The 22,558-nt window shown below is 34.2% G+C and overlaps 1 protein-coding gene across 2 annotated transcripts in view; it reads left to right on the top strand.

Moving 5' to 3' along the window:
• LRRC9 (leucine rich repeat containing 9) overlaps nucleotides 1-22,558 on the top strand; it is a 98,979-nt gene that overhangs the window by 38,614 nt on the left and 37,807 nt on the right. For both annotated transcript variants that reach the window (XR_012494668.1, XM_074327409.1), the window contains exons 13-21: nucleotides 1,120-1,252; nucleotides 2,581-2,703; nucleotides 3,334-3,449; nucleotides 6,991-7,203; nucleotides 11,897-12,016; nucleotides 16,276-16,467; nucleotides 17,608-17,733; nucleotides 20,008-20,142; nucleotides 21,156-21,333. Coding sequence is in view for 1 of the 2 variants with exons in the window: in XM_074327409.1 (XP_074183510.1) it covers nucleotides 1,120-1,252; nucleotides 2,581-2,703; nucleotides 3,334-3,449; nucleotides 6,991-7,203; nucleotides 11,897-12,016; nucleotides 16,276-16,467; nucleotides 17,608-17,733; nucleotides 20,008-20,142; nucleotides 21,156-21,333 (1,336 nt within the window). In the remaining variant the exon portion in view is untranslated. The remainder of the gene's footprint in view (nucleotides 1-1,119; nucleotides 1,253-2,580; nucleotides 2,704-3,333; nucleotides 3,450-6,990; nucleotides 7,204-11,896; nucleotides 12,017-16,275; nucleotides 16,468-17,607; nucleotides 17,734-20,007; nucleotides 20,143-21,155; nucleotides 21,334-22,558) is intronic.

Raw genomic sequence — 22,558 nt, 5'->3', positions numbered from 1 at the left:
GTTCTTTTATCCCCTCTCTTATTTGAGGGCCAAGACCATGCAGTAGCCTCATAATGCCATGCAAATATCTAATGGATATTTAGTGATGTTCACTAGAAGTATAAGATTATATTTAATGCGATGTGGAATTTATGGTCACATGAGGCACATTTTCAGTATTTATTTTTTTAAAAACCTCTTTGGATAACAGGTTTCAATAAGAAAAAATATAGAGAAAATACAGCATTTATAGAAAAGATAGATTTCTAGATAATTTGGCTACTAATATTAAACTAGTAATAATTTCAAAACTGAGATAGTGAGAGCAGGGAGTAGAAGTGAGTTCAAATCATGACTTTGCAAAATTCTACTTCTGTCCTTGGATAGATCATATAACCTCTCTTAGCTCTAGTTTTTTTACTGCTAAAAATAGAGATTGTTTTTGCTTTTTAGAGTTGCTTTCACAGCAAGTAATATGAATATCTCTGATAAAACACTTTCAAGAAATAAATCTAGTCATAATGCAAACTGATTTCCATGCATTAGCACAAGTATCTGGAAAACAATGTCGATTATTAGACCAGATATATTATTAAATATATATGTATATATATTTAATAATATATCTGGTCTAATTATATATATATTATTAAATATATATATATATATATTTAATAATATATCTGGTCTAATTATATATATATATACACATATGTATATATATACATATATATGTGTGTGTGTGTGTGTGTATATATATATATGTCTTCACTGATGTAATTCCCACAGGATTTTCTTTTTAGAATTTACACGATTACTAGTGAAATATCACTGAATATGTGTAAAATTGTAGCTCCTGCACCACACAATGTTGTCAGTCTTGACTCTGGCTGCTTTTACAAAAACAAATACTGTTCTACATCACTTTTCATAAACCTATTTGCATATACGTTTAAAATACATTATATAAATGGTTTTACAGAATTAAGTTGCACGTGAAGGTTATCCACTTCTTTTCAGTGAATCTGGCCTGCGTTTTCTTTGCCCAGACACATAAATAGAAAATAATAAACCATCTGTATTGATGCTGAAGTACTGTCAGTTTTGTAAAAATACTCAGACTTTGTTTTTGCATTACAGCTCCCTTTCAGAAAAGAAGCTGTTATTCTTGCCAACAGCCTAAGTATATGTGACTGTCCCAGAATTCAGTTTCTACAGCAGAAGTACAAGGATGAGAAGAAAAACTCTTTTGAGCATGAGCTCTTTAGACATGGTAATACAAATATACAGTATTTCTGAACTTTTAAGTTCTAAGTCTTCAACTTCATTAATTATTTCCATAACATTTTTGATGCTTGGTTTTACCAACCTGGGAGATTTTCTGAAACCTATTTTATTAAGTATTTACTGGTGTAGTAATACATGACTTTCTGATCTATTACTTTAATCAAGTTATCAATAAATATTTACTGAGTGATTATTATGTGTTTATAAGGATGAGACTCATTTGTTACTCATATTTAATCCTACTTATATGATATAAACACCTCATAGTCTGCTTTTGTTCATTAAGTAGTGTCCCAAAATAAAACAAACTTTATATTAATATATACATACATACACATGCATATATACATATACATATACATGTATGTGTATTATACACACACACACACACAAAATTCATAGAGAAGAGAAAAGAACTTGGCCCATTTATACATTAATCATCACATAGAGCACTCAGGAAGGCAGGCTTTATTTGTCCTTAATCATCAAAATATAATAATAAATCCTGGTTTTAAATACAAAATTGGCTAAAAACAAATTGTGAAACGTATGGATTGCTTAATAAGTTGCCTTTTGGAAGATAAACTTTTGGTATTTAATTTATTCAGTCATATGTACTTTATTTGCATCTTGAATATGTATAAGTAAGAGTACATGACCCAGTTTCTAGGACACATCTAGAAGAGGATCCCTGCTTCCTACAGATAGGGGAAAGAGACCAATTCATCATGTCCTCTCTTGCCTCACCCTCTTCCACATTCATCCTTCAGTCCCACACATATTTATTGAATGCTTACTGTGTGTGAGGCACGGGGTAAGTGATAGTGATACAGTCAATGCAAAGTGGATGCATTTTCTCCTTTATGGTGTTTACGAACATTAATAATTATGCAAATACATATAAAATTACAACTATCAGAAGAGCTACAAAGATGAAGTATTAATGCATCGTGCCAAAGAATGTATAATAAGGAGATTTGATCAGGTCAGGGAGTAAGGGACACGTAATCGTTGGTCTCAACTATTTAACCTATTAAAGATTGAGTAGTCAGAAATATGGTTAACTTATTTATATGAGTGATAAAATCACAGGAATCCTCTTTTATAACCATTTTATTTATTCAACAAATATTTCTTGAGCTCCTGTTTTGGGTGAAGCAATGTGCTATGTGCTATCCAGTGGCAACAAGATAGCCAGGATCTCTGCCTTTACACAATATGCAGTCAAGTCTGGGGCCAACCAATAAGGAAGGTGATATTGGAAAATTACTAAAATGCATTATTGTTAAAAATGATTTGTTTTTTTCAACTTAGGCATCCTCCTCATTACAAAGGTTTTCCTTGGCCAGAGTGTTCAGGCTCGTGAACAGGACTCCATCAGTCAAGCCAACTATCCAATGGTTAATTCAGTGTTCATTCCTCGAAAATATTTACTAAGTATGTTTGCCATAAAGAGAAATCTGCTTTCAACTTTCTGAATACAAAATGTTTGTATTTAATATAGATGCTTACAGTTTAACCTCTACCTAAAATAGTTTGTAAACTTTTCTACAAAAAAATGTTCCTAGCTACTGAGCTTCCATTTTTCTACCCCCTACTTCAATGTCATTTATATATGTGTATGTGTAGATATTCTAGTTTGTAAAATTTTATTTTATATTTCACATACATATAAGTACCATATATGTATTATATATGATATATATAACATGTATTTCAAAAGATAAAAACTTTCATCTTAACAACAAATTTTTAGAGTAATACATTTGTTGAAACTATATGGCCACACATTGAACAGAAAAGTAAAAAAGTATGAAAAGGAAAAATAATATGAATAAAATTAAACCCTACTAGTCTATGTAGTGAAAAGGTGACTAGTAAGTATTTACAGAGTTAAGAAGCTATCTGTGGTGTGTGGGGGAGATATTAAAAAAAAACACAATAACATAATAGTTGGAACTTACTGAGTTTGTTGTTTATTAATCCATGTAAAAATGAAAAAAGCATATTATGTTTCATTTTGAAGAGTGTTTGTTTTGCTTGTTTCTGTTTTCTATTTTACTCTAGATTCTGTAGTGCAACAAAGAGACTGTGATTGCAACTTTCGGCAGTGCAAGTGGTTTGTCTTTGACCATGACTTTGTTTTGCCAGAATACATCGTTGAATTTGAGTATATTACGGTGGTATGAATGTATTTTTAAAGCTGGAATTCCTTAAATGAGAACAGGACAGTAATTTGAAGTCCAATGTTATGTCAAGTTTATTTTATATATGCATAGTTAATTTTGAAAACAAATCGTTATGACACCTAAATATTTTAATTATGCAAATATATTACATGAGTAATATATGGCTATAGTCTCACTGGAAAAGATTCAACTATATTGAAGAATATAGAATAAACATGAAAATCTGCTTTTGCTTCAACCCCACTGCCACTCCCTTTCATAAAGGCATCCACTGTTAACAGCTTTGTGGGTTTGCTTTCAATCTTTTTTCTATGCATTTCTATGTCACTTGTCTTTTATTTGTAGCAAAAAAACTCATTTGTCATTTTAATTTGTAACTTACAAGTTAATTTTTTAAAATTTATTGGGGTGACAATTGTTAGTGAAATTACATAGATTTCAGGTGTACAATTCTGTATTACATCATCTATAAATCCCATTGTGTGTTCACCACCCAGAGTCAGTTCTCCTTCCATCACCATATATTTGATCCCCCTTACCCTCATCTCCCACCCCCCACCACCCTTACCCTCTGGTAACCACTAAACTACTGTCTGTGTCTATGCGTTTTTGTTTCTCATTTGTTTGTCTTGTTCTTTTGTTGTTTTTGGTTTATATACCACATATCAGTGAAATCACATGGTTCTCTGCTTTTTCTGTCTGACTTATTTCGCTTAGCATTATACTCTCAAGATCCATCCATGTTGTCACAAATGTTCCTATATCATCTTTTCTTACCACCGAATAGTATTCCATTGTATATATATACCACAACTTCTTTATCCATTCATCTATCGAAGGACATTTTGGTTGTTTCCATGTCTTGGCCACTGTAAACAAAGCTGCAATGAACATTGGAGCACACGTGTCTTTATATATAAATGTTTTCAGACTTTTTGGGTAGATACCCAGGAGAGGGATTACTGTGTCATATGGTAATTCTATTTGTAATTTTTTGAGGAACCTCCACACTGCCTTCCATAGCGGCTGCACCAGTCTGCATTCCCACCAACAGTGTATGAGTGTTCCTTTTTCTCCACAGCCTCTCCAACACTTGTTACTATTTGTCTTGTTGATGATAGCCATTCTGACTGGGTGATGTGGTATCTCATTGTGGTTTTTATTTGCATTTCTCTGATGATTAGTGATGTTGAGCATTTTTTCATATGTCTATTTGCCACTTGTATGTCCTCTTTGGAGAAATGTCTCTTCAGGTCCTCTGCCCATTTTACAATTGGGTTGTTTGTTTTTTTGTTGTTGAGTTGCATGAGTTTCTTGTATATTTTGGATATTAGCCCCTTATCGGAGGCACTAATTGCAAAAATCTTCTCCCATTCAGTTGGTTGCCTCTTTATTTTGTCAATGGTTTCTTTTGCTATGCAGAAGCTTTTAAGTTTCATATAGTCCCATTCATTTATTTAACTTTTACTTCCATTGCCTTTGGAGTCAATCAAATTTATAAAATGCTCTTTGAACCCAAGGTCCATAAGTTTAGTACCTATGTTTTCTTCTATGCAGTTTACTGTGTCAGGTCTTATGCTTAAGTCTTTGATCCATTTTGAATTAATTTTGGTACATGGTGACAGATAGCAGTCCAGTTTCATTCTTTTGCATGTGGCTGTCCAATTCTCCCAGCACCATTTATTGAGGAGGCTGTCTTTCTTCCATTGTATGTTTTTTGCTTCTTTGTCAACAAGTTAATTTTTAAGAGGTCAATTTTTTCCGTCTTTTCTGGTATGGATTCTGAATTTTATGTCTCGTTTCAGAAGGCATTTATATAAATCTTCTTTATTTTCTTCCAAATCTACATAAGTTCTTCTAAAACTTTTACTTTATTAGTTCCATCTAGAAATTGTTTTATATTGTGTGAGGTAGGGTGATCAAATATTTTTTCTAAAAATGAATAGCTATTTGACAAGCATCATCTTTTGTGCTGTATTTGAAAATACCGTCTTTATTGTTAAAATTATTTTCATATAAAAGGGGTATTTTACTGATCCTTCTATTCATTGATCTCTTTGTCTAGTCTTGGACCCCTACCACACATGTACCAAGGTTATTACAACCTTGACGATATGTTTTGATATGTAATAGGGCAAATTTCCTTCCCCTCCCCCAACTCCTTAAAAGAAAAAAAAAATCTTGGCTTTTTTGAGTGTTTTCTTTTCCAAATAAAATTTAGAATCAGCTTGTAAAGTTCTGTTTTAAAATCCTATTAGGATTTGATTGAATTGTATTGAATTTAAAACTTAATTTAGGGTGAACTAAATACTTTGCAGTATTGGGCCTCTCATCCAGGACCATGGTTAAGTTATTCCATTTACTCAAGTCTTCTCTTACAGTTTTCTTTACATTGATCTTAAACATTTCTTGTTAAGTATTGTTCTGGGAATTTATATTGTTATTATGAATGGGATTGTATTAGTCAAGTACACTTTCCGCAAAAGACACAGAATCCCAAACAAATAGTAAATAAAGGAACTCAAATAATAAGAAGTCAAGAGGTAGGCAGTTCCTGATTGCTGTTACTGTTCAGTGACATCAGCGAAGACATTAGCTCCATTCTTCTGCTTGCCACAGCTCTTTCGATGTGAAGGTTCAGTTCTTTCTCTCTTAATTCATTGATTATTTCTTCTCTTCTAGTGTCTGTCAAGCTGCCTAGCATCTTTATTAGTTAAACATTGGACATTCTTAATTAATTCTCCATGTCTTACAATTTTTTTTTTTGCATCTCCATTTTTAAAATTCTATGTTTTGGAAGATTTCCTCAATATTAGCTTCCATACTGCTAATTTGATCTGCTGCCATATCCATTTGGGTGTTCAGAACATTTAGTGATTATTTTTTATTTCACTAACTGTTTTTAATTTGACTTTGAAATGTTTACCCTATTCTTTTCTATGGTAGATGCTGCATGCTCTTATAAATGCTTTATTCTCCCAGATTTTAAAAAATTCTCGTATGGACCAGTTTGGGTTTTTTTTAGAGCCATTTCCATTTGTTTCATGTTGTGCTTGCTTGTCCATCCACAGTTGGTACCATAATTCCCCAATTACCTGAATACTTAATTACCTCAAGCATCCTCCTGCTGTTTAACTTGTTCACTCTGAACACCATGTTTCTCTGGATCTGTTCTTCAATGTGTTTATCTCCTGCGTATGCTTTGGCTACAGGTTATATTTCTGCTCCTTTTTCTCTGTCAATCACTGAATGATTTATGTCTCACAATTCTTAGTCTTTTGTTGGTGCCCTCTTTGCTGTTTTAAAATTATCTTTTGCCAGTTTTAAGGACTATTCAGTGGGAGGGGATGAATATACTCATCCTTAGCCCACAATTTTAGTCTACTCTCATAGATTTCCTAATGTGATTCTGATCATCGTAGATATTACTATATAACTGAAAAAACTTAATTTATCTTTACTACATAATCTATTTCTTGTTCAAAAGGATAAATACAGCAACCAAAGTTTCAATATTTTTAATACATTTTTTTAGGTCAAGCCTCACTCTTTATTTTCTTCGTTCAACAATGTTATTCTAGAAGAAAGTAAAAAAAATTTAGAAGGATCAGTATTGTCCCAGGATTTGAAATTTGATGAAGAAGTTATAAAAATGGAACCCAGGATCAAGCCAAGACCAAAACTTATTAGTTTGGATGATAAAACAATATTTTCCCTTGCCAAGACAAATATTTACAGTCATATTGTGGTAAGTATTATGACAGGTAAAATTTTGGGACAGAAACCTTGAATTTGGAATCGGAATCTATCATGTGAAATCTAAAGATACTAAACCACCTGTCTGATGATGCCAGGCCTCGTGCTGTCAGATTTGAAAGTGCCCAACCCATTTTTTGTATGTGGACTAGATCTGGTAGTAACATAATATGAACCATGTATATAATTTTAAACTTTCTATTAGCCACATTAAATTTCTTTTTTAATTAAAAGGCCAGATTAATTGTAATAATATATTTTAGTTAATCCGATATACCCAAATATTATTGCAACATGCAATTGATATTAAGATTCATTAATTAGATAGTTTCAATATAAGTCTTTGAATTCTGGAGTGTATTTCACACTTACAGCACATCCCAATTCAGACCAGCCACATTTCAAACACTCAGTAGCTACAGGTGGCAAGTGGCCACGATACAGGACATTGCAGGTCTAGAGGTAGCCTTCTGGTTTGCAAGGGATTTTATTCCTGAATAACACATCAACTCTCCTTAAATGATTAAGATGGAGACAGGTAAGTTTCAAATCAGTATCCAGGATCAATCAACATACAATATGGGAGCTTCAGCTTAACGAAATTAACAGTTAACTTATTTAAGTGATTTAAATAAGTCACTTTACACTGAGGCAATTCTATTGAGACAATCGTATTAAGCCTGCCTCCCTATCTTGACTTTCAGATCTGTCCATTTCCACTCTGCTCCCAATCTATCCAAACTACCTTTATCTCTGCCCTAGACTACTGCCATAGCCTTCTAACCTGGCTCCCTCTCCCATCACAACATTACACAGCTCCAGGCGGCACTGTGCATGTTGTATTAGTGTGTGCTCTTTGGGTGCCATTCACTGTATCACTGAATAGGACTCAGTTGAGGGGAGGGGTGCCTCCTAGAGCTCGGCAACAGAGGCCCTGTCCTGCTTCCACTTTGAGCCCCAACTTATTCTCCATGTTGAAGCTAGAATAATGTTTTCAAAATGTAAATCTGATCATGTCACTTTTATCCCACCTCTCCGCTTCTTCTTGAAATCCTCAAATGACTTTTTTCATTGCTTTCAAAATAAAACCAAAGTCCTTAGGCCTATAAGGTTTTACATGGCCTGGTCCCTGGCCTACCTTTCCAGATTCTTTTCGTATTATCCTCCCTTCAGCTCTCTGTGCTCAGCCTCTTCCTACTTAGAGATGCACCCTGCTTGCAGCCAACACAGAGCCTCTGTACTTGCTAGTCTTTCTGCATGGAATGTTCTCCCCTGACCCCCTTCTAATTAACTCCCATACAGCTTTAAAATCTATACTTAAGCCTTACAGTCTTCTCTAACGTCTGAGTCTAGGTCAGATTCCTTTGTTATGTGCTGGGTTATCCTTCCTAGACTGTAACTTCCATAGAGGCGGAAGCTATGGCTGTTAGTCATGTACGAGTACATCCGCAGCAGCAGAGCAACAGTGTAAGTCTGTGCGCTGCGCGTTGCACAGGAGGGCCACCGCCAAGGGGCACCTTTTAGATCAGAGAGTACTGTATATATGCAACAATTCTCTGATGACTTCTGGTACATTTTCTTGTACTAAAAAAATTGGCATAGTAGGACAATTTTCTAAAAGCTGGAAATAAACGTGTCTTAAGGAAAGGATGCTTTTTTCTCATAAGCACTGTATGGACTAGCAGCAGCTCTGCCGTTATCAACCACAATTCCTGGCACACAGTGATAATCATTAGCTACTTGTTTAAAAAAGATTGTCTTTGCAAACAGCGAGTGATTCTTAACAAAGTGGGTTGTTTGCCTGAATCTGCAGATTTAGTAAGCAAATTGATATCTGATTGCTAAATGCATAAGAATACTTGAGAAGACCACGTATTCCTACACAACACTATCTATGTTTGCACTGAAAGCTGAGATACAGATAAAATTCAAAAATGATTTTTGTTATCATGAAAGTCAATTACATTGCTCCATTGTGACATTTCTAGATCCATTGTTTATGACAATTTTTTTCTCAAGTGACTGTGAAACAGAAAGAATGCAAAAATATTTTTTGACATAGTTAAGTGAGGTTAACAGTTTTAAGTCTGCTTCTGAAAATATCAGAAAACAACCTTTTCAAGAAGTTTATGGTCCTGCTTTGGTGAAACGTGTCTTCACCACCCACTGAATCGTCAAGTCAATTAGATTAAGTCCTTACCTTAGCCAGTTATTATTAGAGACGAAAGAAAACTTTACAACATAATGGCAATATCACCATCTTTATCATAGCTGTAGCAATCTTCCAGCTGACAGTATGGAGAAGTTATTATTTCTGCACTAGATTGTCAAGATTTCATATTTCAGTAATACATTTTTGATGGTAAAGCTTTTATAAGGAAAAATTTAATAAATGAACGTGTGCTAATTGGATTGAGTTTCCACAACATGTATTCCTACAGATTTAAAGGGATTAAATAAAAGTGAAGAAAAAAACAAAGGTTGGTCTCTTTTATTATCTTTGGTTTGTAAGATGGAAGACAGAAGAGTAAGACTTCAAATGACCTTGACCTACTTGACCTCCACCTGACTGCTTTAATTTGATCAACACCCATAACATAAGAATGGAGGGGCTTATCCTCTTAAATTTGCCTACACTACTTAAAAGCTAGCAAACTTTCTAGGGCTTCTAGTAAGAATACCAGATATTACAAGAATGTGGAGACATCACATCCTTTGTTTTCCTTCCTTTGTGCCATCGCGATAGGAGAAATTCAGGTACACGCCTCTTATTTTCTTTTCAGTCTTCCCCATTAGATTGAATTTTACGAAGACATCCATATAAATAAATAAAATATGTAGAAATAAAAACCCCAGAGTATGTAACATGTAATTCTATATTCTCTTATAGCACAATTCAATACTAAAAATTAGAGTTAGTTATAGCCTGGCTTTTGGTCTGATTTATTCATCTAACATTTACTGAGAATTTACTGTGTTAGGCAATGAGGTAGGATTGGGGTTTGAAAAAGATAAATTATTTTTCCTGCATCGAGGACATCAATTTAGTGGAGGAGACCGATACATTAACAACTATAGGAAGCTTGGAGTTGCTGGGACAGTGCCACAGCAAGAGGTAGGTTTTGTGTGGATTTTTGAAGGATATGAGAAATTTAGCTGTTTATGTCTTCCAGGCATAAGAAATACTCTACCTATGGTTTTGAAAGAGCCAGGTGTCTTCAGGGAACACCGATAAATTCAGTGTGACTAGAACACAGGGTATGTGATGTCAAAGGTAGAGGCGTAGATTGGAATACAAGGAAGAAATAGGAAGCTGTGGCTGGAAGAGCAGAAGGTTACAGACACACTAGAATGGATTTTAGAAGGCAGGTTTTAAAAAATTTAGATTCTTTTCTTTAAAGAACAGGCTCTCTGTTTTTAAAGACCCTGCCTTTGGCAGCTTGTGGTTAGATTTAACTGAAGTCAGACTGGTGGATGGAAATTCAGTAGAAACTATGGCAGCCGTCCAAAGGATAAATAATAATCCAGCAGTAGTGATGGTATGGAGCGTCGATTTGAGAGACATTTCTAGAATCAAATATTTTGTGGAAAAGAGGGAAGGGGGGGTCAACAATATTTGTTAGATACTGAAACTCTTAATCAGGATTGAAAACATAGACTGCCAAGCAGATATATAGAGAAGATGATGAATTCAGTTGTGGACGTGTTAAATGTAAGGTATCTGTAGAAGCTGTCATTGGTGATACCAATATGTGTCCTGTAGAATAAACTGGTCTGCATAAATTGACCCTTCTTAACAATTTTTGCTAAGTTTTGACAACTATTTGACATTTAGCTATTTCTCCCTGCAGGAATTTAGTTAAGTCCACTGCATAACAGGGTATTAGATGGTGGTGATGGGTGAAGACCGTTGGGAAGTGGACACCTGAGTTAGCATAATACCCATTTGTTGTGAATAATGTGGTCAACTGTATTAATACATTTTCTTGTGCCACTGTTTATTTTGTAGACAATCCATAAATATAGTCTTCACTCGATATCATTACAATAGTATAGCTTAAAGACAGAAAAAGATGTAGACATCAGGGTCTCCCCTAAATATAAAAATGTAATAACATTCATTTTTTATAGTCCAGGGTCAAACAAACAGGGAAAGCCTGGTCCAAATTCTGATATATAAATTGTCTTAGACCCTCTTCCACCTCCTCCTTTGACATTTTGCCCTCTTACTTTACGCCCTCACTCAGCCCTTCTTCTTTAGTCCAGTGCCCTCATACGGTTTCCTGCAGTCAAGGTGTATCCTTGTTCTCTCTCTCTCTCTCTCTCTCTCTCTCTCTCTCTCTCTCTCTCTCTCTCTCTCTCTCTCTCCTAGCTAATACCCCAAATCTCTAGGGCCTACATTGTTCACTAGCTAGCCTGAGAAACAGAGCTCCCCTAGTAAATATCTTAACAGTATATTTCACTATTTTCTAAAAAGAATCTCATGCCAGTTATTGATAAACTTAGACCAAGTGGAAAATCAAATTAATCCAGAACCATATCCAATGATGCTATTATAAACTGTACCTTCTAAAATCATATACTAGAATTTCTTTCTCATTGGCTCTGTCTTAATGTTCTTTAAATAAGTGTGGTATACAATATAATCTGTCTTATTTTTTAATTTGTATTTTATTTTACTTCAGAGTCTGAATCTACATGGAAACCGCTTGAATAAATTAAGAGATCTCTCTAAGTTAACAGGACTTCGAAAACTTAGTATCAGCTTTAATGAATTTACTTGTTTAGATGATGTATACCACTTGGTAAGAACTGTACTTTTGAAATTACTTAAGTAAAATAAAAGTATTAATTTAATGGATAAGTTACATTTGTAATTATGACCTCATATATACCATATTCAAGATTACACAAACCAAATCAGGAACAAAACATGCATAAATTATACTATGTTACTTTTTCTAAAATAGGCCTCAGATTTAGATTTCATTTACAAACCAAATATACACCTGTGGTCATATCTGATTTCTAGCTACTTTAAAATAAATTTGTTAAAACTACTCCGGAATTGTTTTTAAAATGTCCTTTGGAAAGTGTCCTTTCCATTTTCTTCTGCTCATACCACTTCACATCTAATGTCAATTCTTCCCATCTGTTCATATCCATGTTGGTTATTTCTCTTTCTGTCTGCCTTGTCCTTTCTGCCTGAATGTCACACTCATAAATCTTATCTGACTTGTGTTTGCCTTCACATAGATCATAGGAAAAATATAGTTATACACATATACACATAGGTATGGATCTTGTCTGGCTTTTGCTTTCCTTGTTATATATCAGATAATAAAAAGTTATATATGTGGTCCAGAACTCCAACCCAGCATCCCATTTCCACCAGTCCCTGACAAACCTTTTCAGAATATATCGTCATTCTCAGCTCTTATTCATTCTCTTCTCTACCTCCTTGCAACCAAATCAAAGCCCTTGCATTACTGTTTCCACCACTGTTGTGGGAGCTGTCCCTCTGCTTATTGGCCTTAGGTTTGGGTATTCACCTCCCCCCGCATTTATTTCTTTTGGTAAGCTAAAGTCCTTTTCAATAGAATCCCTGATAGTCTGGGTTTAGCATGAAGCTGAGGAAAGAAGGTAGTTTAGTAGAGGTCCCAGGACTGTATGTAAATTGTTGACAGTTTTTAATTTAATTTTTTTCTGATGATTTGCTAGCACTTCCAAAGGTCTTGACAATTATTATAATTTTGCTTAGGCACAATTTTAAAGAGTAAACTCTTAAGTGGTGCAAGGCACTTAGATTGTGAGTGAGCTTAGCCAGCTGCCTGGCATGTATTTGGCAACATGGCTTTGTTATTCTTAAATTGAAAAATGTCTTTTCGTCATCATAGCCTCAGAGCCTACTTATTGGATGACTGTTACCATGGTCATTTTACAGATAAGTGAACTGGACAAATTTTATGCCTAAGTAGTATTTTCAAATTTTAGGATTAGCAAAGGTGACTAGATATAGACCTCTCAAACATCAAGTATCTGATGTATAAATATGTCTCCAAAAATGACGATAAGAGTGTTAGAGAGAGGAGATACCTTACTTGTGTATTATTTCACCTGTTTCTGTAATATAAATCACAGATGCAGAAAGCTACATGCTACAAACATGTGGTTTCATGAATTATTATAGGATGAACATGCTTGTAACCAGCAGCCAGATCAAGAAATAGAACTTTTCCACCTACAGCATAAGCTCCCTCTATATGTCCCATTTAAGACATCATTATCCTGAATTCTATAGTAATCCTTTCCCTGCATTTCCCCCATAGTTCTATCACCCAAATGTGCATCCTTAGCACAATAGTTTGGTTTTGCCATTTTTTAAAATGTGCTACATCTTTTAAGCCACTTTTAATTCATAGGCTTCCCTTCTATCACCTTCTACTCTCCATAGTTTATCTGCAGAAACACTTGGATTTTCCAACCCAAAGAGCTTCCTGCAGTCTGGACCCTGCTGATTTGCTTATTTATGATACAAGCCTGCATGCCCTCCACCCTCCACATTTTTTGAACATTGGCTACTGGATCCAAAGATTAGCAACGCAGGTTCCATTCCTCTGGCAAGAATGTAGGAAGCACAAAATGTCGGTGATCTCACTTTTCTGATGCCAACAGCCCCTAGACATGCCTATATCCATTAATTCATAGGGGATTACAAAATGGCAATATTCTTGTATCATTTCTTTTTCATTTATTAGTTGAAATAGCCTTACATAGAGACATTTCCTTTATTATTTGGTAACCCAGTGGTACCATTCATATAGAAAATGCAAAATAGATACTTGATTATTTACCTTTATTTACCAATTTTTAAAATAATGAATTGATTCCTTATGATTTCCCAAAGATGAGCAATTCATTGTTTTTTAATATCATTAGGGATGCGGGGACTTAAACATATTTGATGAGATTTGATCCATTGCAATTATTATCACAATTGGAGTTCAAATTGTCTTATCCTTAGCCACTGGGAGTATCTTAAAATTAGCTTCTTTTGCAATAACCCTAGTGGCCTTTGATAGCTTTTTTGCCACCTGGTGTGAAGAATGTTCCATACACTTTATGCATTTTCTGTTGCAGACATGGGATCAGCCATTTCCACAAGGAGCCCTGGTTTCTTTTAGAGAAAAGTGATATTTCAGTACTACAGTCTGGGTTGGTCACTGTTTCTAGGTCTTTCCATTGGATAGAATTTGTTGTAGGAGAGGGGTGTGTGTGTGACTATATGTATGTATGTATGTATAACTAAAACTGACCTCATAAATTTACAGTGATACTTCCAATTCAGATTCAAGAGTACAAACCTTTTAGCTTACCCTCTTCTCTGTTACATGTATATCTTTTTTCTCCCACACCGAGACCCTGATTCTCAAGGATACGAGGTGACAGAATTAGAATGTTTTATAATTATTCGTCTGTTTTATCCCCTATTACACATACAACAGTCTCAGAATGAAAGTACTAATACTCTCATCAATATGGTTACTGGAAATATTTTTTTTTTAAATTTTTGGGTATGTTCTTTCCGTTCTTCACCATTTTAAAATGTAATTAAAATTACTACACTGTCAGAGCATGCAGCCTTACTCTCCTCACACTCTCCCTTTTAGTTCACTGGTAACTGTATATTTAATTCTCATCACCAATCCTCAGGTTGGTATCTCTCTAAACATTTTGATTGTCTGAAAAATATACTAATATAGATTCCTCAGGAAGGGCTTATGGAAACACTATCCCTTCAATTACCACATATTGATAACAGTTTATCTATGTCCTTTATACTTAAAAAGTCCTTGGCTAACAATTTCTTTTTTCGGGCATCTTAAGTGTTATTTCATTTTCTTCTGGCATAGTGTTCCTGTAGGAAAGTCAGAAGGGAATGTATAATTGATTTCACTTAAAAGAGTGATCTAAGATTATGTCCTCAATACTTCTTTTTACTGCCAAATATGCTCTTGTTCAAGAAATTAAAATAATAGTAAATGATGGGTTTTTTATGCCTACTTAGGCAAATAAAATGTCAGTAACACTATTTGGTGTCTAGAAATTTTCTTTTAGGTTTTAATGACCTGTACATTTAATTCTTGAAACCTGAACCTCTGTAATAGTGCTATTCCAACAATATGAACTATGCATTGCATAGCAGTGACTAATTCTATGCTGACTTCAAACAGTTGTTTAAATTAAACTGTAAAGAAATGAAGTTCATTTTTAATTTATAGTAATATTTTTTATTTTAAAATATATGTTGCAAAATATCATCTTAAAGTTCTCTTTATCTCCTTTCCTTCTGTATCTTATAAGAAAAAATTATTTGCAACAAATAGAAGTAACAAAGTCTTAAAGATTTCTTACAAATAAGTAGGATGAAGCTCTGAATAGATAAATGGTCAAATACGAGAAACCCGATAAACAAAAAAAGAAATTTGAAACAGGCTAATATAAAGAAATGGAAACATGTCTGACTTCACTGGTAATAAACAACGTAAATTAAAATAAGGCAAGTAAGTGGATTGCTCGGTAGTTAGACAAATGGGCATTCTCATATTTTACTGTTGGAAGAAAATATCGATACAACCTTTCTTAAAAACTATTTAGCAATATTTATATCAAGAGTCTTAACAATACAAAAAACCTTAAAACCAATAATCTCCTTTCTAGAAACCTTTCTGAAAAAATATCAGTCTCAGTTGAAGTATGATCATGGACATTTGTTGCGGTGTTGCCAACAATTAGAAGCCACATAAATGTCCATAGAAAAAATGTTTAAAACAATCCTAATAACTCACATATTAGAATAATATGCAATAATTAAAAATCAGTTTGAAAAACATTTAATGATGTGTAAACATGTTAAATAGATTCAAAATTCTATGTAATACAATCTGTTTTATATAAGAAAAATATATGAGCATGTAAAGTACTTAGAGAATCATACAAAACAGAACTATGTAAGTACAAACCGTGATCTTTTCAGCATCACTTCTATTTGTATGTATTGCAGTATAACCTTGAATATTTGGATGCAAGCCATAACCATGTGATAACCCTTGAAGGATTTAGAGGACTGATGAAACTAAAGCACTTAGACTTGAGCTGGAATCAACTGAAAAAATCTGGCGCTGAAATAAATGTGTTACGCAAACATACCACAAGCCTTCTCACTCTCAATATTCGACATAATCCGTGGCAAAAGGTATGCGACAGACATGTTTATAAAAAAAGTAAACAATTATTTTTATTTCAAAGCCATTTTCTCACTGCCAGAAATAGACAAACTATCTTTGTTTTACTAGAATTTCTTTAAATATTTCATAAGTTCAATTTAGTGTAGTAACTCAAATGTTACTATAAGAAAAGACTATAATTTTATATCAGATTGTTTTTGTAATCTTTAATAGTTTGAGAGTATTATGGCTTTAAGAGTATTAGATGTCATTGCCGTTTGCAAAACTTCAGAGAGTTGATGTAGTTCAGTGTGCTAGAACCCTATTGAAAGGAAGCATAGGAACCAAAAATAATAGAATACAGTGAAAGAAACATTCTATTAAGAAGGAACAAATTTGTGACTTCCTCTGACAAACCTGGGTTATAAGTCTTATGGTCTATTATAAAAGGAAATTTGGTTGAACACTATTTTTTCTCATCAAAAAATATGTAGGTTCATGCTAAGAAATTTCAATATTTAATGATTATATTTAAGGGTATCTCCAAGTATTTAAAATAAGCCCTAAGATTATAATTTCAAGAATCCTCCTTTCCTTGCTTTTCAAAAATGTATATAAGACTGTGTTCAACATTTTAAAAAGGACTAAAGCATGACTGGTTCTGTTCAATTGGCCGTAATACTGTTTATATTGTTATACATCTTCTATTTTGCTCCATAAAATTGAAGGATATTTTTCTTTTGCCAAAGCAGACTTCCTGAATGATCACAGTACAGCTGTCTCTCTGTTACCAAATTAGATGTCAAGGGCTGAAAGTCCGTATTGAATCACACTCAGAGCTGACTAGCTAACTGCCGATCTAGATAAAAGGGAGGCACTGCAGTTGTTCTTTGAACACTTTCACTGTAGTCACTTTTCAACAGCTTATGGAACCTCCCCACTCCATAAGAGCAGAACCATCCACCTCCAAACAGAGCAGATTAATTCATAAACATAATTTAATTTCAACTAATATTAAAGAATTAAGTTGAGCCTTTATTTTTAGATATGTAATAAAATAGGAGATGCGTAATTTTGACTTACATGGGATAGAGTGAAGAAGCACTCCTTTCCATGCCATAATATATGTAGTATGTTGTAAAAATTAACTTTCTGTTATTTTTCCCAAGCCAGCCACATTAAGGCTGAGTGTTATTGGCAGATTAAAGACTCTCACTCATTTAGATGGACTCGTGATTTCTGAAGAAGAAGCAGCAGCAGCTGTGAAATTTATTACTGGAACAAAGATTACGCAGGTTGCATTTTACTGTTTAGTATTTCGTGTGCTATTTAGAATATACAAATTATATTTCCCATACTCTTGTTTCGTTAAGATTTTGTATCTTCTTAGCATACTAATTTAAAAAGTCAATTGATATATAACAATTACATCACTTGAATTTTTTTCTGTTTAAATGTATCCCATTTGAAAAGAACTGATTGTATGGATTCTCATCCCTGCACACTACCCCAAAAATACCTCCAGGGTAACTTTTTTTCCTAGTCAACCTGAACTCAGAGTCCTTTCTAAAGCCCATATGAAAATAAGCAACTTTCTGTGGATAAGGTAAGCTTAAAGGCCTTGAGAAAACATTTAGTGAATTATCTACCTAGTATTGATATTATGTGTGTCTGGCTGAAAAAAACAAAACCTATTAACTTGAGGAAGGGGAAATACCTATGGTATCCAGATTAATAATGCTATACTTTGGCCAAAGTAGCTTCAACATCCTAAATATCTCCACTCTAGTTATCTAGCTATTTACTTTTGGTGGGGTATTTAAATACTAATTCCTTAAGCAATGTAATGTTTAATTTTGGATCTACTCAAAATGAAGGAAATAAACTTTTTGTTGATAAAAATGTAGTTAACTCCTGAAGAAGATTTGGGGATTTACTCTACCAGAAAATCAAAACGTACTAAAATGCTTTAAGACAATGTGGAATTGGCACAGAGTTACACAAATAGACCAATAGAACAGACTATAAAGACCCATTGTTGACCGTTACACACATGGAAACTTGATAAAGAATAGAGCTGCCTTTACAGATCAGGGAGGCTCGTCAATAGAAGACAGTGGGACAAGTGCATCAAGAACTTCACTGTAAAAGGAAAAGCCAAATGTGTTTTCGAAGAAAATAGCAGAGGTTATCATTATGACCTTGAATTAAGGAAGAATTTATTACACAAGAAACAAAGAGCATAAACTATAAAAGATTGGATTTGTCTATGTTAAAATTAATAGTACATGTGTTCCTCAAAGGGCACACCATGAAGAAAGTGAAAAGATAAGCTACACAGTGGGAAAAGAACTTTGCAACACATATAACTGACAATATATATTATTTCTATATCCAGCATATATCAGGGAAAGACAACCAATCAAATAGTAAAATGGACAAAAAATTTAAACAGATACATCACTGGAGAGGGAAATCAGAACAGCTAAATAACTTAAGGCTCACCACATTATTGAAGAAAATGAACATTAAAACTACAGTGATCTACTAATTTAAAGCCACCAATTGGCAAAAGTTTTAAAGCCTGACAATATCAAGTTTTAGCAAAGATCTGAAGTAACGGTTACGACTGGTACAATCACTTTGGAAAACAATGTAGCATTATCTAGTAAAGCTGAATATATTCATACCCTACAATCCAGCAAGTTCTATATACTCTAAAGAAACTCTTGCATGTATGCACAAGGAGTCGTGCACAGTAATAGTCATGACAGCAATGTTTATAAAAGCAAACACTGACATCAGCCCCGATGTGCATTAACAGGAGAATTGATGAGGAAATATTATATAGCGATGACATATGAATGATCTGCTGCTACACGCAGCACCATCGATGAATCTCATGAAGATAGTGAGCAAGAAAGCAAGTCATAGAATGCATACATATTATTCAATTTACATAAAATTCAAATATGTGCAGACTAAATGATATATTGCTTATGGACACAAATATAGGTTGATAAAGAAAGCATGCAAATGGTGGATACAAAATTTGAGATCATTTAATCACTTCTTAGGGGATTTATTGATTCACCTGAGATGAATGACAGCTTCTGAGGAGAAGAGAGGAAAGAAAAGGATTAGGATGGGGCACACAGGGAGCTTCTAGGGTAATAGGAATGTTCTAGCTCTTAAGCTGGTTTCATAACTGGATTAGATGGGTGTTTGTATTCCAGTAATCCTTTCACAATTTTATAAATATAGTTATATTGTAACAGTTAACTATTTGCTAAAATAAAAAATGAGTGAAATACATAATTTAAAGTTTATTTAGATATTGAAAACATTTTCAGGAAAAGCAAATGTCATATTTTAAAATTATTCACTGGGCCACTCATCTAGGGAATAATATTAGGTTGGTGCAAAAGTAATTATGGTGTTTGCAATTATTTTTAACCTTTTAAACCGCAATTACTTTTGCACCAACCTAGTTTTATATTTTAACTATATATAAATTAACTTCTATATGCTAGTTCCTTTATTCACCATGTGGTCTTTTATTTTGTTAGTCCTCTCTCTTACCACATTCTAGCACTGCAGAGGAGAGACCACGGATACTTAGTATCTGGACTTCTGCCAAAATTCTGACACAGATGTCAAAGTTAGGGCCACATTCACATCTGAATGGAAACTGGTATTTGAAGGTAAAGGTTAATTCTATTAAACCTAATGTAAAGCTTAATTTTAATTGATTTTTAGTCAGCTTTGGTCTGTGTATCACAAAGGCACAGATAAATAAGGGGCAGAAAATTGGAAAAGCCAAATTAAAATTAAATAGGGACGTCAAGTTGTGTATCCTTATGTCATGGGTGGGGGGGTAGGCCTTGATGGGGATCACCATAGAATTGGAGTAGACAAAACCAAAGAGTAGATTCTAATAATATATCAAAATAAGCAGGCAAACTTCAAAGCTCCGAGCCAGGGATCAAGCCAAAAGTCTGGGTGGCAAGGTAAAAGCTATCAAGATCCCTGGCGAGGGAATAGGGCTACTAGTCAGAATTCAGCCAAGGATGCAGGAAAAGGTTATAGATCACCAGCAGCTTCTTGCTGCAAAAAGCGCCCTTATACTCCCTACCAAAGAAACTGGCTTAAGAGAAGCTAAACCTTGAAAATGGAAAATATTTGTGGCATTATTTTTATTACAAGATATATACAGATATTTAGCTGTGATGCAGGCCCAGTGACAGCCTTAGCTAATCACACAGGGAGTTCTGGAATTAGACTGGCCCTTTAGGTTGCTCCCAGGTTGGGTTGAAATGGCCAGGCCTTTATATCCCTCCATCATTGGCTGTGGACCAATTTGGGATGGAGCGTGACCTTGGGCGAGACAGCTCATTGCAGCTGAGGCTGTCCCTGAAGGACTGACAGCTGAAGGCTTTCTGCCAGCAGCATTTGCAGCAGCTGGGACAAATCCTTCACTGCAGTGGGAACCTGCCTGGCGCAGCCCAGTGTTCAGATACCATAGCAGTCCTTATTGGAATTACAATCTTGTCAGTTTTACTCCTTTGTAAACTATGAGCTTCACAGTATTTTTATGGGGAAGGAATTCCTTTGATGTTACTTTTCACATTTGAATTATTTCACGAGACTTTTTATCTTATAACATTGAATGCATTGATAAGATTCAGAAGTAACATATAATGTGATTATTCTACAGATAACGGCCTTAAATTTAGATGGGCAACATCTCTTTGAAATTACAAATTTAGAAAAATTGGAAAATTTGAAATGGGCATCATTCAATAACAATAATCTCTCTAAAATGGAAGGCTTGGAATCCTGTGTGAACTTGGAAGAGCTCACATTAGATGGAAACTGCATCTCAAAGATAGAAGGTAAGGGATTTGAGAAATTGAAAGTTTAAAATATTTAAAATAACTGACAGAAGAAAAAAAATGAATTACCACTGAGAATAGAATTTCTGAAGAAGAAAATCTCTAGAGAAGTTCCAAAAAGGTTTGGAGCAGAATATTCTAAACACCTATTAGTGGGATCTGTGACCACCTGCTTGTATAATGAGTCCAGCTGGCTGACTTTTGCTTCTCCTGCCTTCCCTCTTCTGTCCTCTATGCCACTGTGTACTGTCTATTATCAAATCTAGCATACGACAAACTAGGCAGCAATTAGTATCTGTAGAGTTGAAAATAATGAATGAATGAATGAATGAATGAATGAAGTGCTTTTGAAAAAGAAAAAAAGCCCAGTTAATTTTTCTTCAAAATATGGAATTAAGTTTACATTTGGAAATTTGAAGACTAACAAAAACGAGAATTTTATTCAGTAGAGGTTAAAAATCAAATGTATCAAAGGTAACTAAGTAACCTTTTATGTGGATCCACATATAAGTACAATTAAGCAGCTTTACTAATGTTTGGGTATGTGCATATACACACAAACATACATACTTATCCAGGGTATAGAATTTTTCTGGATTTTACCTTTTAGTAATAGGGTTGCCCTTGGCAAGGACAGAAGGTAAGAATTAAAAATCACGGCTGGAAAAGAGACTTAATTTATACTGTATTCACTTTTGAATTGTTAGCTTATTCTTAGCATGTGTGTGTACTATCTTTTTCATAAAACAGAAAATTTTATTTCAAGCAATTACATATGAAAAAGCAAATATTAAGTATCTTTTAAAACGGCGTGTATGCATATAACATTTGTTATGCTTTATTTTAATGGCCGTTAATGATATGTTTCTAAAACTTGCTTGACCATAAGAGTCACTTCAGATCCTTACTGAACATACAGATTCACAGGCCTCTCCTCTATGCATTTCAGTTGAGTAAACCTGGGGGTAACTCAGGCATTTGTGTTGAGAACCATCACTAGTCTTCCATTCCCATACAACAAACTGTTAGTTTTGCTTCATATGTACAATTGAAAGCCTTATTTCCTTTTTATTCCCTTCCATAAGCCCAGTGAAGTGAAGAATTTTCTACCTGTATTTTCCCTAAACCCACTTATCAGAGAAGATAGCTACCCCACTAAACTTTAACAGATATTTCTCTTCTTTTTTCCAGACATAGATATCATATTTCCCCGAAAATAAGACCT

Source organism: Rhinolophus sinicus, linkage group LG03 (genome assembly GCF_036562045.2).
Source record: "Rhinolophus sinicus isolate RSC01 linkage group LG03, ASM3656204v1, whole genome shotgun sequence".
NCBI lineage: Eukaryota > Metazoa > Chordata > Mammalia > Chiroptera > Rhinolophidae > Rhinolophus > Rhinolophus sinicus.
The sequence above is the reverse complement of the archived record's forward strand: the minus strand, read 5'-3'. Positions and strand labels throughout refer to the sequence as shown.